This window comes from Lytechinus variegatus, chromosome 15 (genome assembly GCF_018143015.1).
Source record: "Lytechinus variegatus isolate NC3 chromosome 15, Lvar_3.0, whole genome shotgun sequence".
In the NCBI taxonomy this organism is placed as follows: Eukaryota; Metazoa; Echinodermata; class Echinoidea; order Temnopleuroida; family Toxopneustidae; genus Lytechinus; species Lytechinus variegatus.
In genome coordinates this window covers 15,571,721-15,587,120 of record NC_054754.1, presented here as the reverse complement: position 1 = coordinate 15,587,120, position 15,400 = coordinate 15,571,721, and the positions used below count along the sequence as shown (strand labels likewise).

Here is a 15,400-nt window from a genome sequence, read left to right as displayed (position 1 = left end):
GACAACCTCCAGAAAAGCAGAGTGTAGATTCTTGAAGAAAAAGAGATAATAATAATATTAAGAATAATAATATTAATAATAATAATAATAATAGTAATGTATGCGATTCATAATCGATACATATAAAAATGTGCACATAAGAAAGAAAAAGAGATTAAGAGAGAGATGAACATAATTCATTACAACTCCCTGGATAAGCCTAATACCCCTTTCATAAACCCAATTAAAATGAATTAGGCGGCTAATAGCAGCATAATTTGGTCGTAAAATTGGAGGAGGACAAGAGTTATCCGCATTACTCTGATGCTGCTATTATCCGCATAATAGCGGCATCGGGATAAGATTTTGAGTTTATGAACGCACTTCCAAATAATGCGGATAATTGCCATGGTGCGGTCACAAGGTCACCCTTTTCCAACACAACCGCATCGGAGGGGGCGTGTCCAGTTGTCATGGCGATTATCCGCCTTTTTCAGAACGGGCGCTCGTAAAAATAATGCGGCTTATTTTCGGAGTTTATGAACGCAATTTTTATTGAATTATCCGCATTACTCTTAGGCGGCTAATTGGGGGATAGGTTTATGAAAGGGGTATAATCCTGTAATAGGGATGGGTTCTGGAGGAGGAAAGGTCATGGGGGTATACTCTTAATCCATCACTTTCCAACGTGATGATGGGATTAACATTAGAAGGTCAAAGTCATAGATAATCCCAATCTCTTTTCATGGTGACATTCACTTGCAAAATATAAACACTGAATGGTTTTATTTGAATGCATTGAATTTCACATAATTAAAGGACAAGTCCAACCCTACCAAAAGTGGATTTGAATAAAGAGAAAAATCCATCAAGCACAACACTGAAAATTTCATCAAAATCGGATGGAAAATAAGAGAGTTAGGACAATTTTGAGTTTCGCTTGATTTCACAAAATAGTTATATTCACATCCTGGTCGGTATGAAAATTTGAGACTGATGACATCACACACTATTTATTTTGTAATTTATTATATGAATCATTCTAATTTTCTCCTCATTGTCCTGTGAAACAAAGTTTTATTTTGCCCTGAACATATAGAAGTACCATTGTTTAACATTTTATGTTTCAGTCAAGTGAGTCTTTATTATCAAATCTGTATAAATTGAAATATTGTATGATTCAAACAATAAAAACAAAAGAAAACATTGTGAGTGAGGGACATCATCAATTCTCTCCTTTGCATGTGACTAAATTGGGCGTATAACTATTTTGTGAAAAATAAGAGAAACTTTAAAATGTTATAACTTTATTATTTTACATCCGATTTTGATGAAATTTTCAGCATTATGCTTGACTGATTTTTCTCTATTGACTGAAATCAACATTTTTCTGAGGTGGACTTGACCTTTAACTAGATATCTCCTGATATGCACACAGCATGGCCAATTTAATATTGATTTTGACACCATAAGAGCTCAGCACTATTTGATGACCTGCAACCTTTGATGTTGAATATTACAATACATGTATATCAAACAGTAATTTAATACACAGTGAGTCATATCACAATATTATGCTTATAAATGCACGCTGTATGCTTCAAGTCTAAAAAAAAGGGTAAAAAGTTGCACATACAACCTGTTTTTTATTATGTAATGAGTCATGTTGAATGATGTCGTGAATATTTCTGGCAACCCTGGGCAGATCGTTTTAAGGTGTTTTTTTTATCTGATTAGTATGCACATTTGTGTTGTCTTCCCATGTACTGTATTCAAGTGTTGCTTGCATTTGCAACAGTTTGTTTTGTCTTCATATCCCAATGACCACCCTTGTCATATCATGTTTAGGGACAGTGCTTTTATCAAATCAGTGGTTAATCAAAAAAGGAAAATCCATTAGTTCTTTACTTTTCATGCGAAAATCTGTTGAATTTACTTTTGCACAACAGAATTTGTGTTTTTGCTGTGTACATTTTCTGTGACAAATTGGGGTTTCCAAATCAAGTTTGAAATTAAATTACAGGTTTCAGAAACAGAAAAGATCATTTTTGGAAATAAAGAACCAATGCTCCTACATGTCTAAATGAGCTTTTATAGATTAAATAAGAAAGAAAAATTAATCACTTCTCTGCCACAGGAAAAAAAATTAGAGGAAAAGCGTAATTGCCTATGCAGTGCATGTATAGTGTGCATGTCTTATGAATGCAAATAACCTTTTTAAAAAATAACCTTGGCATGCAATATGGTTTGGAGGGAAATTATATCCTCTGACATATGGTAGGCTTTGAAATCTTATACTTTTAATTGGGTCATCCATTTTGCAGTTATAATTCATGAAACATGAATTTTGCTCTTAAGTCTCCCAGCAATAGGTCTCCTTTCGTGCATAATAAGCCATAATTTTTTTTTATATAATAATGCCTTTAAAGGTTACTTTTTCATTGCTTCTTTAAAAAAAAAGATCCATATTTCATTTTTCGAGATAGACATGAAAATGAAATACTCTGAAAATCTGCTCTGCCCAATCGATCGTGGGCCCAGCATCTGCTGTGCAACGCCAGATCGACGAGGCCCTTTCCCTTGAATTGTTAAATGCCAAACAGGGTAGCAGTAACTCCCATCTTTTAACGTCTTTTGGTCTGACGCAGCAGGGTTTGAACCCCCGACCTCCCGGTTGTGAGACGGATGCTCCAACTGAGCCAACACACCGGTAGTTGTAGTTGTTACATTGTATATTGTGTTTACAAGCGTTTCCCTGGCAACTTTCAATACTAATCTGCGTTTTCGTAAGCAGTGAGCAATGACAAGGAAACCCAACCTATGTAATGATATAAAATGTGGAGGAGAAAAAAGTTTTCAAGAATTGTGACAGATATAAGTACAACAGTACATGAGTTATCAGTTCCGGGAGCAAATCCAGGATTTTCCAAAAGGGGGGGGGCAATTTTTTTTGGAGGAAATTTTTGACAACCCCCCCCCCCAAAAAAAAAAAATTTAACCACAAATACAGGATATTTTGTACCCAAAAAAAATTGACATGCAAAAAAAAAAGGTTTTCAACCAAAAATAAAAGATATTTTACCTTCGTTTTTAATGGCATTTTACATTACAAATTCTAATTCTGCTTCTCAAAAGGGGGGGCACATGCCCCCTGTGCCCCCCCCCTGGATCTGCGCCTGATCAGTTCATTTGACACTAAAATCATTCATAACTCAATGGGAATAATTACTGAAATAGTTCTCTTCATCTTTAAAACATGAGGAATGTGCCAGGTAAATAATAGGAAACATAATTACTGTCACTGCAACAATGGAAAATGTGGCTTCCCATAATTTGAACACAGAAATACATGTAGACCATGGCCGAAAGTTTAACAGGACTTCTGAACATGGGCCAATTAAACCATCTATGTAGCCAAACTAACTCCCATAAAGGTAGGTATAGTGACTATTGCTTTTAAAGGAGAATGAAACCATTGGGACAAGATAGCTTGTGTGAAAACAGAAAAATCAAAGAAACAGATTAACGAAAGTTTGAGAAAAATCGGACAAATAATGAGAAAGTTATGAGCATTTGAATATTGCAATCACTAATGCTATGGAGATAGCAAATTGGCGACAAAGATGTGTGATGTCACTTGTGAACAACTCTCCCCATTACTTTAGTATATATTTCACTTGAATTGCCTCTTTTATCACATCTATCCATAGATCATGTGTTCTTTCTACATGAGGGCATGTAATACATATTTTTTAAGAATACATCATGGATAGAGTTTGCATCATCATAAGAAAAAGCAAAAAGAGACATTTTGAGGGTATTTTATAGTCCACCAAAGGGAAAGTTGTTCATCAGTGACATCACACATCCTTGTCGCATTGCCAATAGGAGGATCTCCATAGCATTAGTGATTTAAATATTCAAATGCTCACAACTTTCTCATTATTTGTCAGATTTTTCTCAAACTTTCTTTATTCTTATTCTTTGATTTTTTCTGTTTCTACACAAGCCTATTCGTTCCAAAGGTTTCATTCCCCTTTAAAGGTCAAGTCCACCACAGGAAAATGCTGCCTTGAATAAATAGAGAAAAATCAAACTAGCAGAGTGCTGAAAGTTTCATCAAATTCGGATGTAAAATAAGAAAGTTATGACATTTTAAAGTTTCGCTTAGTTTTCACAAAACAGTGATATGTACAACTAGGTGAGTCAGTCAATGATGTCCATCACTCACTATTTCTTTTGTTTTTTCATTTTTTGAATTATACAATATTTCATTTTTTATAGATTTGACAATAAGGACCAACTTTACTGAACCATATAGTATTAAGCAACGCTAATTCCACATGTTCTGGAAGGAATTAATTGCTGTATCACTTGACAATGAGGAGAAAATTCTAATATTTCATATTTCATATAACAAAATACAAAAGAAATAGTGAATGGATGACATCATCAGTCTCCTCATTTGCATCCCAACCAGGATGTGCATATAACTGTTTTGTGAAATTAAGCGAAACTTTAAAATGTCATAACTTTCTTATTTTACATCCGATTTTGATGAAATTTTCAGTGTTATGCTTGTTGGATTTTTCTCTTTTTATTCAAATCAACTTTTTGTTCAGGTGGACTTGTCCTTTAATAGCTTTTCATTAAACTTTCTTGAAGTGTACAAGTCTAATTTTGTTCAAACTGTCACCTGTTCTGTTTCAGTGAATTTTCTTGTTTCTATTGTTTTTTTCACTTTATAGTTTGGATTCCCCTTAAAGGGCAAGTCCACCCCAACAAAAAGTTGATTTGAATAAAAAGAGACAAATCCAACAAGCATAACACTGAAAATTTCATCAAAATCAGATGTAAAATAAGAGTTATGGCATTAATATTATATGGCTCAACAAAAAAAAAATAGTGAGTGATGGACATCATCGACTGTCTCACCTAGTTGTGCATATATCACTGCTTTGTGAAAAATAAGCGAAATTTTAAATTTTCATAACTTTCTTATTTTACATCAGATTTTAATGAAATGTCCAGTGTTTTGCTTGATGGATTTTTCTCCTTTTTCATATCAAATTTTTGTTGGGGTGGACTTGTCCTTTAAATAAAAAAACACATGAAATTGGTTTTATTTTCAATTGGTCTAGTGCCATTTCGTTCCATTACCAACTCGTCTACTATCATTTGGTCTACCATCAGTCTGTCCGCTATCCACATGGTCTAATTGCCACTTTGTCCAAAAACCATTTCCTCTAATAACCAGTTGGTCCAATAAACATTTGGTCAATATATACCATTTGGTCTAATTAGACCAAGTGTTATTGGGCGAAATGAATGAAAATAAAATTTGTATTAGACCAACTGGTTATGAGATGAAATGGTCATAGACGAACTGGTGATTAGACAAAGAGATGATTGGACCAAATGGTTGTTGACGAAATGTTGAACGGTATGGCTTAGCCTAAAAAAAATGAAGTTAGACCATGTGATGAGTAGACGAGTTGGCAATTTACCATAAAACTTACCTCTAAATAGCTTGGCTCCTGTCATATTATCAGCTTTTGTATATGGAGGGAAGGTCTGAGGGTCAAAGAAGAAAAAACAACACTAATAAAAACACTAAAACAAAGAAAATAAAATTTATGCATTTTAGAAGAATCTACATCCCAAGCATACATGTATTTTTTTCAACTTCATACCTAAGACTGTCAAACTATTATGGAACCTCATTCTGTATGAAATTCTCCTTGCCATTTAAACAGAAGATACAGAAGTCTTGTAAACAAGACTTGCTTCTTCAAATGCTGCCTCTTTTCACATCATATGTATTTCAAAACATTGAAATGTGCATAATCTTCTAGAGAGTGATTTAATAATCAGGAATAATCTCTTCTCATCTTGAAAAAGTTCTGTATTTTTTTCTAGTTTATATTTACATGTTTCATGTTTCTTCTTTTCATTAGCAAAAAGAAAATTGTGTTTGAAAAAGATGTTTAAAATATAATCCAGAAATCCGTCATCCATGTCCACTTTGTTTTGAATAGATAAAAAATCTGCTTGGCTGAACCTAACTACACTTAAGGATGTTCCACATTTAAAATTACATTCATGTCATTTTCACAAAAATTTGTACAGTTGTTGAGGAAGGTTTTCTACGTAGAGGTTTATAAACATTAAAAAAGGGGTTCTGGACTGGAGCTTGTTTTCAAACTACATGTATCAGCAATGTTGTTGGATCAAATGCGCTTTCAAAAACACCAAAAATTAGCCAAATTTTTTGCATCTACATGTAGATGTATGTGAGGACAAATTCTTAACCACTCTCCCATTTATTCAAACTCGAGGTCATATTCATCATACATTTTGCAGCACGGCAGAGCAAAGTTTTTGAAGTTGTAGAAGCAGTGAAAAATTAGGCCCATTGATCAATTATTATAATAATGAGCTGAAGTTAATCAATGGGCCCAATGTTTTTAGGTGCCTCTTTTCTCCTTGCCTAACAGATTTCTCAACCAACACCCCCCTCTGAACATCACAAAATCATGTCGCCCTTAAATGCATGCAACAAGCCCATTTTTTATTTATGTTTTAGAAACTCACCTTTAGTGAAGGATAACCATGGACATCATGTTTTCTGCATACTTCTGTGTTTGTCTTATCTGCACAATCTATAGCAGCTACAATGACTACATGCTTCCAATCTAAAATATCAAAATAAATAATATTATTTGACATGGATTTTTGAAATACGAAATCCTACAACAGCATATAAAAAATTAGGATTAAAATATGATATACAAGTAGGCAACTGTTACTCCTAAAATCTAGATTTGAAGATAAGATATGCACTACGTATAAAGGTCAAATGGATTGTAATAAAAACAGAAGTTAAATCTAGTGTAAAGAGTTTGGTATTAAAGCTAAACGATGATAATTCCATCAAAAGATGGCAGCTCTAGTTATCATCATTTTAATAAGCACTGACTTAATTTTAAAAAATGAATAAAATACACCTAATTTGCATAACAAATCAAATGTCAGTATTTTATATACATACTCTAATTTAAAAAAAACATTGATCCGTATATCATGACCTATCCATGGTACAAATAACATGTAACTTGAGAATTTTCATATGAATTCAAAGGTGTGCAATCATTTTATAGATTTCCATCTTCAAATTGAAAAAATCAATTAGGTTTTTAAATCAAAATACTCAACAAAAAGTCTCAAGATTAATCTGCATGATTCTAAGAAAAAGAAGTCACACAGCAACCACAAACTGTCCTACATGTACATACATCATAGAAAGATATGAATTCACAATATATCAGAGTCAAAATGACTTAAAAATTCATTAACTCTTCATCAAATTCCTGATTCATGTGTTAAGTGAATAGGTATGAATATGCAGGATTTTTTTTTTGCTGATCTCCAAAGCTAATGGAGGAAGAAAAACAAGAGGAAGCAGACATCGAGCATCATAGTTTTCAATCTGAATACAACTAGAGCTTGTTGTGATATTTTTGCAAGAAAATTTGATACATGATTATAAATAATTAGTAGTATATACTAATTAATTATAATCACGTATTAAATTTTAGTATTTAATTTGTGAAATAATAATTTTTATCTCTAAATTGTTCTTAAAAACGGCATCGCTAGTCGGATGTACGTCATCACAAAGCGGTTCAAGGGTCAGGTCTATTGTCTTTGCTTTGTTGACAAACGGATCAAGGGATCTACGGGAGATCGGGTCTGGTAAGAAATGTCTCATTTTTACCATTTACAGTGTATATAGTGAAATCATTTTTATCCCTTTATACACATTAGGCGCCTGAAGGTTCATAGACAAATAAAATTCGACCCTACAAACCAATTTCACCCTCTAACTATGGATTTCCTAGGGAAATCCATCTTTGTGTACATGTTTCTTTTATACATTTATGGATGGGGTTCAAGACTCAATGATGGAAGAAATACATGTCAAAATATTTTATCAAAAATCATCATGGAGTCCTCAAGACTAATGTTGGCTCATGATTGTGAGCCGTCTGTGTACACCTCCAGTTAAAACTCTTCTTGGAGCATTTCAGAGGAACACCATACCAAGTACCGTACTTAGGAGAAATAAAATTTAAAAACTTTAAAAAGCTCCTTGAAACAGACGGCTGCCAGCTGTCTAAATGGGATACAACAACTCCTTGAAGCCAACTCCTTGATTCCAGCTATGGAATCAGAGATATTGAAAGGGAATGGTTCATCGATTACTTACAAGATCGTAGTCAATGCACGACTTTGGGAAATGCATTGTCACAGCCAAGAAATATACGATTAGGATTACAACAGGGTTCAATCCTTGGGCCCCAATTGTTCTCACTCTATGTGAATACCTTACCAAGTTCGATAAAGAATGGGAAAGTAATGATGTATGCTGATGATACAATGATTCTTTACAGTGGTTCATCAGCAATGGAAATCCAAGCATGCCTCAATGAAGACTTGTATCACGTTAATCTCTGGTTGAAAGAGAATAGACTTGTTTTGAACACAACTAAAACTAAATATATGATAATGGGAACACCTCAGAAGTTGGGTAATGTTCACGAATCTTTTGAACTGAGTGTAGAAAACACTATACTGGAAAGAGTAACTTCCTATAAATATCTTGGTACATTCCTCGATCAATCCCTCATATGGAATAATCATTTAGATTACATTAACAAGAAGATAGGATCTAAAATATCACTTCTCTGAAGGCTTCGGCCTTTCCTTACTCAAACATGCTCTAATTACTACTCTAAAGTACTTGCCAATGCAATAATTATGCCACATTTTGATTACTATAGTCCGGCTTGGTCCAATTGTAATTTGAATGTAAAAGACGCAATTGTCAAACAACAAAAAAGAATGGCTCGAATTATCTTACAAGTTGATACTAGGACCCCAACTGTATCCTACTAGTATCCCTAAATTAGACCCCAAAGTAGCCAATCTGGAATAAAATTATTGGAAATGGTTTTTTGACTGATTTGAGTAGGTATAGGTCTCAACATTTACCAAAAAAAAGTTAGGATGAATACGGGTTGGGGAAAGTGCTTTTTTTCAAGGTCAAAGGTCAATGACCTTTTCATATATACTGTATAATTGTATCTCTGAAATGGAAAGGTGCAGGTTGGTGATAATGGTGTCAAAATGCACAAATTCTTACCAGAATATCAAATAAAATTAAATTAAGTACCTAGAATGCACATTCACCGATAAAATTCAAGGTCAAAGCCTTTCAAAGGTCAATGACCTTTTTTACATTATATACCATACTGCATAATGGTATCTCCGAGATAATAAGGTACAGGTTGGCGATCATGGTGTCAAAATGTACAGATTCTTACAAGAAGATAAAATATAATGAATTCAAGTACTTAGCATTGACATTCACCAATGAAATTTAAGGTCAAAGGTTTTAAAAGGTCAATGACCTTTTTACACTATATTTACCATACTGTATAATGGTATCTATGAGATGAAAAGGCACAGGTTGGTGATCATGGTGTCAAAATGCACAGATTCTGACCAGAAGACCAAATGAAATAAAATTAAGTGCCTAGAATGCACATTCACCCATACAATTTAATGCCAAAGGTCAATGACCTTTTATACATTATATACCATATTATATAATGGTATCTCTAAGATAAAACGGCGGAGGTTGGTGTTCTTGGTGTCAAAATACACAGATTCTTACAGGAAGATTAAATAAGATAAAATTAAGCATCAATAATTTACATTCACCTTTAAAATTCAATGACAAAGGTCAATGTCCTTTTTAACATAAGATAATGATATTGGTATCTCTGAGATAAAACATCACAGGTTCGTAATCTTGGTGCCAAAATGCAAAGATTTGTACCAGTAGATTAAACAACACCAAAATCAGTATACAGAATATTGTTTCACCCTTGAATTCCAAGTTCAGATGAAATGTTTTATATATCTATATATATATATATATATATATATATATATATACATACATACATATATATGTGTGTGTGTATAATCTGTATGACATAAAAAATAAAACATTTATCCTATGTGTTCATATTTGTGATAATGTAAATAAAGATGGCCAATTTGTAATGAAAACATGGAGGTTTCATAATTTCAGTCAGAAGTAAGGTCATGGAGAATGTATTTAGGGGTCAGTGGTCAATGAACTCTTTCCAAAATATCAGTGGAAATTAAGTTTAAAAAAGGTGATAACCAAATAACACTTCTTCATGTACTGCGATGCATTTCCAAAAACAATGAAACAAAAATGAAATGGATTATGCAATTTGAAATTTGATGCATCATAATATCTAAATCAAGGTTGTCGTGTCTTTTTCTCTCCAGCGATAGTCCATTCATCTCATTAGCTTAATCTTCTGAAAATGGATAGGATAGGTCTAAATCTCATGTCACAGCTGGCATCATCTGAGAGCATTTCCAAATAGCAGAGGGATGACGATGAACATGAAATGAAGGCCATCATTAGAGCTGCAGTTTTTGTCATAGTAAATGGGCATGTATCTCAACTTTAACAAAGATGAATTCCCGTATTATTATTAATTCCCTCTCATTGCGAGCTGCCAGAATCTCTTGAGATGCTAATGCTGCATGACAAAACTTCATATCTGCTCTCTAGCTGCCGTAGGTCACCCATGATGCTATTTCTACTAGGTATCAGTTTGTACAAGGATCATGTATTTGGTCCAGAACAACTGATTGTTATCATGCATAGTAATGAAATTCAAAAGTCGATAATAGCTTACAAGTACACATCCATTGACCTATCAACACTCCTACAGCACCACTTCCGGTTCTTGAGGATCAAGCTGTGCAACATATCAATAATAATATACATCCTGGTATGTTATCCCTTGACAGAACATAAGGCTTTCATTAAATGGGCCAGATCAAAGTCCTGAAAATGTCAGAAGGTTTCCAAGAGTTTGATTACTCTTTGCTAAAATTGAGACACTTAACTGCATTTACTATGACAAAAGCTGCAGCTCCAATGATTGCCTAATTTCAATTCTTCATCATTGTCCCTGGCTATATGAAAATGTTCTTGGATGATGCCTATCTTTTCCATTTACAGCTTAAGTTATAGTATTGATTGTAGCATTTGAGGTTAGTGAAATATTGCTACAGAGAAATTAGTACCTTGATTTAGATCTAAATGCTGCTACTTTAGACAACTTCACCAATCCAAATTATATCATACATGATTTTTTTTACACTTTTGGGAATGCATTACTACAGTATATATTAAAGAGTGCTATTTGATTTAAATTTCACCTCGAACTTGTATTTTGACATCATCATTGGTCCAGGAATGAACTATTAAATTTCTGTTCATTTTCCACACAGGTGAGTCTTTTTCCAATCAGAATCACTATATACCTACATTTACATGCCCCAATCAAGTTATCGACCTATTTACTTAAATTTCCAGCCGTTTTTGACATAGTTCATTGACCTCTAACCCCTAAATATATTTTTCATGGCCATTATTTATCCTTATTTCAAAGTGAAATTATTAAACATCCAAGTTCTCATTACAAATAGCTATCTTTCTTTCTATTATTCACAAAAAATGTGAATATAATGGATTAATTTCTTTTTGGGGGGAATCATGAATGAATATATCATATTTATTAACTTTTGACCTTTGACATTGGATATCAAAGGTGAAGGATAATTCTTTAATATTATTTTGTGCCTTGTTATCTTCTTGCAAAAATTGCTTTTTGACACCAAAATCACCAACATGCAGCGTTTTATCTCAGAGATACCATTATACGATATATATAACCTATGTAAAAAAGGTCATTGACCTTTGACCTTGAACTTTATGGATTAATATGCACTCTGGGTACTTATTTTCATTTTATTTGATCTTCCTGTAAGAAAGTCTGCATTAGATCACTAACCTGCGCCTTTTCATCTCAGAGATACCATTATACCGTATATGGTATATAATGTAAAAAAGGTCATTGACCTTTGAAAGGTTTTGACCTTGAATTTCATTGGTGAATGAGCACTAAATGTACTTGATTAGATTTTATTTGATCTTCTTGTAAGAATCCGTGCATTTTGACACCAAGATCATCAACCTGCGCCTTTTCATCCCAGAGATACCATTATATCGTATATGGTATAGAATGTAAAAAAGGTCAATGACCTTTGAAAGGCTTTGACCTTGAGAGTTTTCGTTTAATGTGCATTCTGGGTACTTAATTTCATTTTATTTGATATTGTGGTAAGAATTTGTGCATTTTGACACCATTATCACCAACCTGCGCCTTTCCATCTCAGAGATACCATTATACAGTATATATGAAAAGGTCATTGACCTTTGACCTTGAAAAAAGCACTTTCCCCAACCCGTATTCCTCCTAACTTTTTTTTGGTAAATGTTGACACCCATACCTACTCAAATCAGTCAAAAAACCATTTCCAATAATTTTATTCCAGATTGGTTACTTTGGGGTCTAATTACGGGATACTAGTAGAGGTGCTGCAGAAGTTAGGCTGGGTTTCAATAGAGAGATGGAAATTCCAAATAATTAAACTTGTTTACAATGCCCTAAATGGTAGTTGCCCACAATATATTTCAAATTTGTTTATCCAATTATCAAACACCCACTCATATCGTACCAGAAATGCTGATAGTAATGGGATCATAATACAAAAGTGTAAAACAGAGAAGGGAAAGAAAAGGATTTCAGTACACGGTTCAATTCTGTGGAATAATATTCCATCTACAGTAAGAAGGGCGGAAACCTTGCAATCATTTATTTCATCTTATTGGAGAAACCGAAGATCTTATTCCTGGTTTTAAGACACAATTCGCTAAACTTTATTCTGTTTGTATCATTCTAATTTGTTGTCCTTTGTTTTTTCCTTTTGTATGTGTTTAAATGTAGCAGGGCCCTCTGGGAGAACAGTGTACGTCACTGATGAGGCTACCCTTGATGAATAAGACTTTATAATAATAATAATAATAATAAGGATAGCTGTTTGGATGATTTTTTGCTCGCAATTCTTGGTTGATCCTGTTTTTTCCTCTGTGCAATTTGATATGATGTGATTCATTTCTACATATAGCTTGCCACCGGAGGTACCTTTTGCTAAAACTACTCAGGAAATGTAATTTCATATGCTTTTTTTTCTAACTGACAGCATTTCTCATTTTGTCATTCTGATTCAACATAGTCCCATTTACTGATCTTTTGAGACGGTTTGTATACATATATGAAGTCGTTTACATGGATAAATGTTGAAGCAGTTCCTATTAATCAGACGCATCGGCCTACATTCTTGCTATTAAAACACTTTATTGTTCAATCTGGGTTATTACGTAATCGCGACGCGATGCCTGATCTACGTACAAGACAAGCAAAGGACGCTTCGGCAACCCGATCAGCTGATTCAGCTGCCACACCCACTTCTTCTGATGCGACCGATGCCATTTTGCAGAGCACAGCTTTTCTAAAGCGGATTGATCAAGTTGTCCAAGCTGCAGTGGAGAAAGTCATTGAAAAGGAAATGATAAAATTGGTACTTAATTTGGAAAAAAGCAAAGCAAGCTATCTGATATGATTGAACAGAAACTAAGCATACTTCACGACTTGGAGGTTTCTCTAGTCTTGAAAATGCGCGAGCTTGAATCTGTGAAAGCGTCATCAGAGGTCAGTAACGAGGTCCCATCGGTGTCGCAAAGATTAGATAATCTTGAACAGTACTCGTGTAGGAATGACCTTCGTATCCTTAGAGCGAAGGAAACTCCCAACGAATGTACTGATCAAATTGTCTGTGATCTAGCTAAACGCATCTAGGAAGGTGTTAATGTAATAGCCCTTATAATGCCCATACCTTGCCACTTTTTCATGATCTTCATTTACTTACTTTGTCTGATTTAAATAAGTTTAACATCGCAATATTTATGTATCTTTGTTCCAAATCACTTATTCCCGATTCCATTATGTCTAAATTTTGCCTTAATTTTTCGATTCATCAACACAATACCCGCAGTTTATTTGATTATCATTTACCACAAGTACGTACCTCAGTTTCCCATAACTCAATCTATTTTCAAGGACCTATTCTTTGGAATAATTTACTGCATTCTATTAAAACATGCCGAACCCTCAATTCTTTTAAACGTTATTACAAATTACATCTTTTAAGTTTGTATTCTTAATTTGCATGTATAACTGCGCTATATTTTTTAATGTATGTGTTAATATATTCATTTATTTCATCTTTTTTTTTGTAATATTTATTGATTTTGTCCTATAGTTGTTGGGTCAACGCTCGATAAGGCTATCTGCTCTCTGTTTTGTTGGCCCCTCATTCTCATAAATATGTTTTTTGTATGTTGTCACAATGTTTTACTTTTGTATTTTACCTTATGTATATTTTTTTCATGTTTTTATTGAGAGTGTAAATAAATTAAAATTGAATTGAATGCCATAAAATTATGGCATCCCATATAAAACTCATCATCGCTGAAACAGAAAGAATTTTCAAGAGAAAGAACAAGATTAATTAACACACACATGCACATCATATCTTGGCATGTCTTGTCAGGAACTGGCAAATTATCAAGAAAAAAAGTCTACTTTTTAAATTTGACTAATTTAGGCTTATGGCTATCATGGCTATGGATAGACCAAAAGCTTCAGTCTCTGTATTTTGGTTGTTCCGCTGAACTACGTTGGCTCCACTCACCATACATATGGTGAATGGGGATTACATGTCAGAAATTGTTGAATAAATCCCCAGAAACGACGGTTATTCCTGTCTAGGCTATGGACTGTGTGAGTGTGAATTTGTGACTATATTTCGCAGGTCTGATGTGGTGTATGTACAGTGCCATTTTTTAAAAGATACAAAATTCCAACATTAAAAAAAAAATAACCTTCAAGTTTCAGCCAAATTCATTATTCAGGGACTCAGGCTGGATGCGCAAAAGCGGCCCAGGGTCGCGCCGATGGCTACGGTCAAAATGAATTACTCACCCCGCAGATTCCCCGCAAAAGACTTCCACGTAGGCTCAAAATGGATACAATGCCCGCACCAGCTCGAGAAAAACTCAACAAACCACATTTTATCCGAGTTGAAAACATTATTGACAAAATTCTGATGATTGAGCACAACAACATCACCAGGTGGATCATACAGTTTGGCTTTAACTTCAAGAAAAAGACTGAAAATCAGCAGTAACTTAGCCGCCGAGGAGCCCATTTTCGCTCCGGATGATGCCATTTTTGTCACCGTGTCAATCATAATGTATGGAAAGCTGAAAATTAATATTCATTGCCATTTAAATTTTATGGAAAGCTATGTAAATATGAGAAGTGAAAAGTCAGCAAAA

The 15,400-nt window shown here is 33.9% G+C and overlaps 1 protein-coding gene across 1 annotated transcript in view; it reads right to left on the bottom strand.

Annotated features, from left to right (window-relative positions):
- LOC121428721 (sulfhydryl oxidase 2-like) overlaps positions 1 to 15,400 on the bottom strand; it is a 37,712-nt gene extending 22,312 nt beyond the window's left edge. The window contains exons 1-3 of the mRNA XM_041625530.1: positions 15,045 to 15,400; positions 6,574 to 6,674; positions 5,499 to 5,553 (exon numbers count right to left, since the gene is read on the bottom strand). Of these exons, the coding sequence (XP_041481464.1) occupies positions 5,499 to 5,553; positions 6,574 to 6,674; positions 15,045 to 15,312 (424 nt within the window). The 5' untranslated portion in view covers positions 15,313 to 15,400. The remainder of the gene's footprint in view (positions 1 to 5,498; positions 5,554 to 6,573; positions 6,675 to 15,044) is intronic.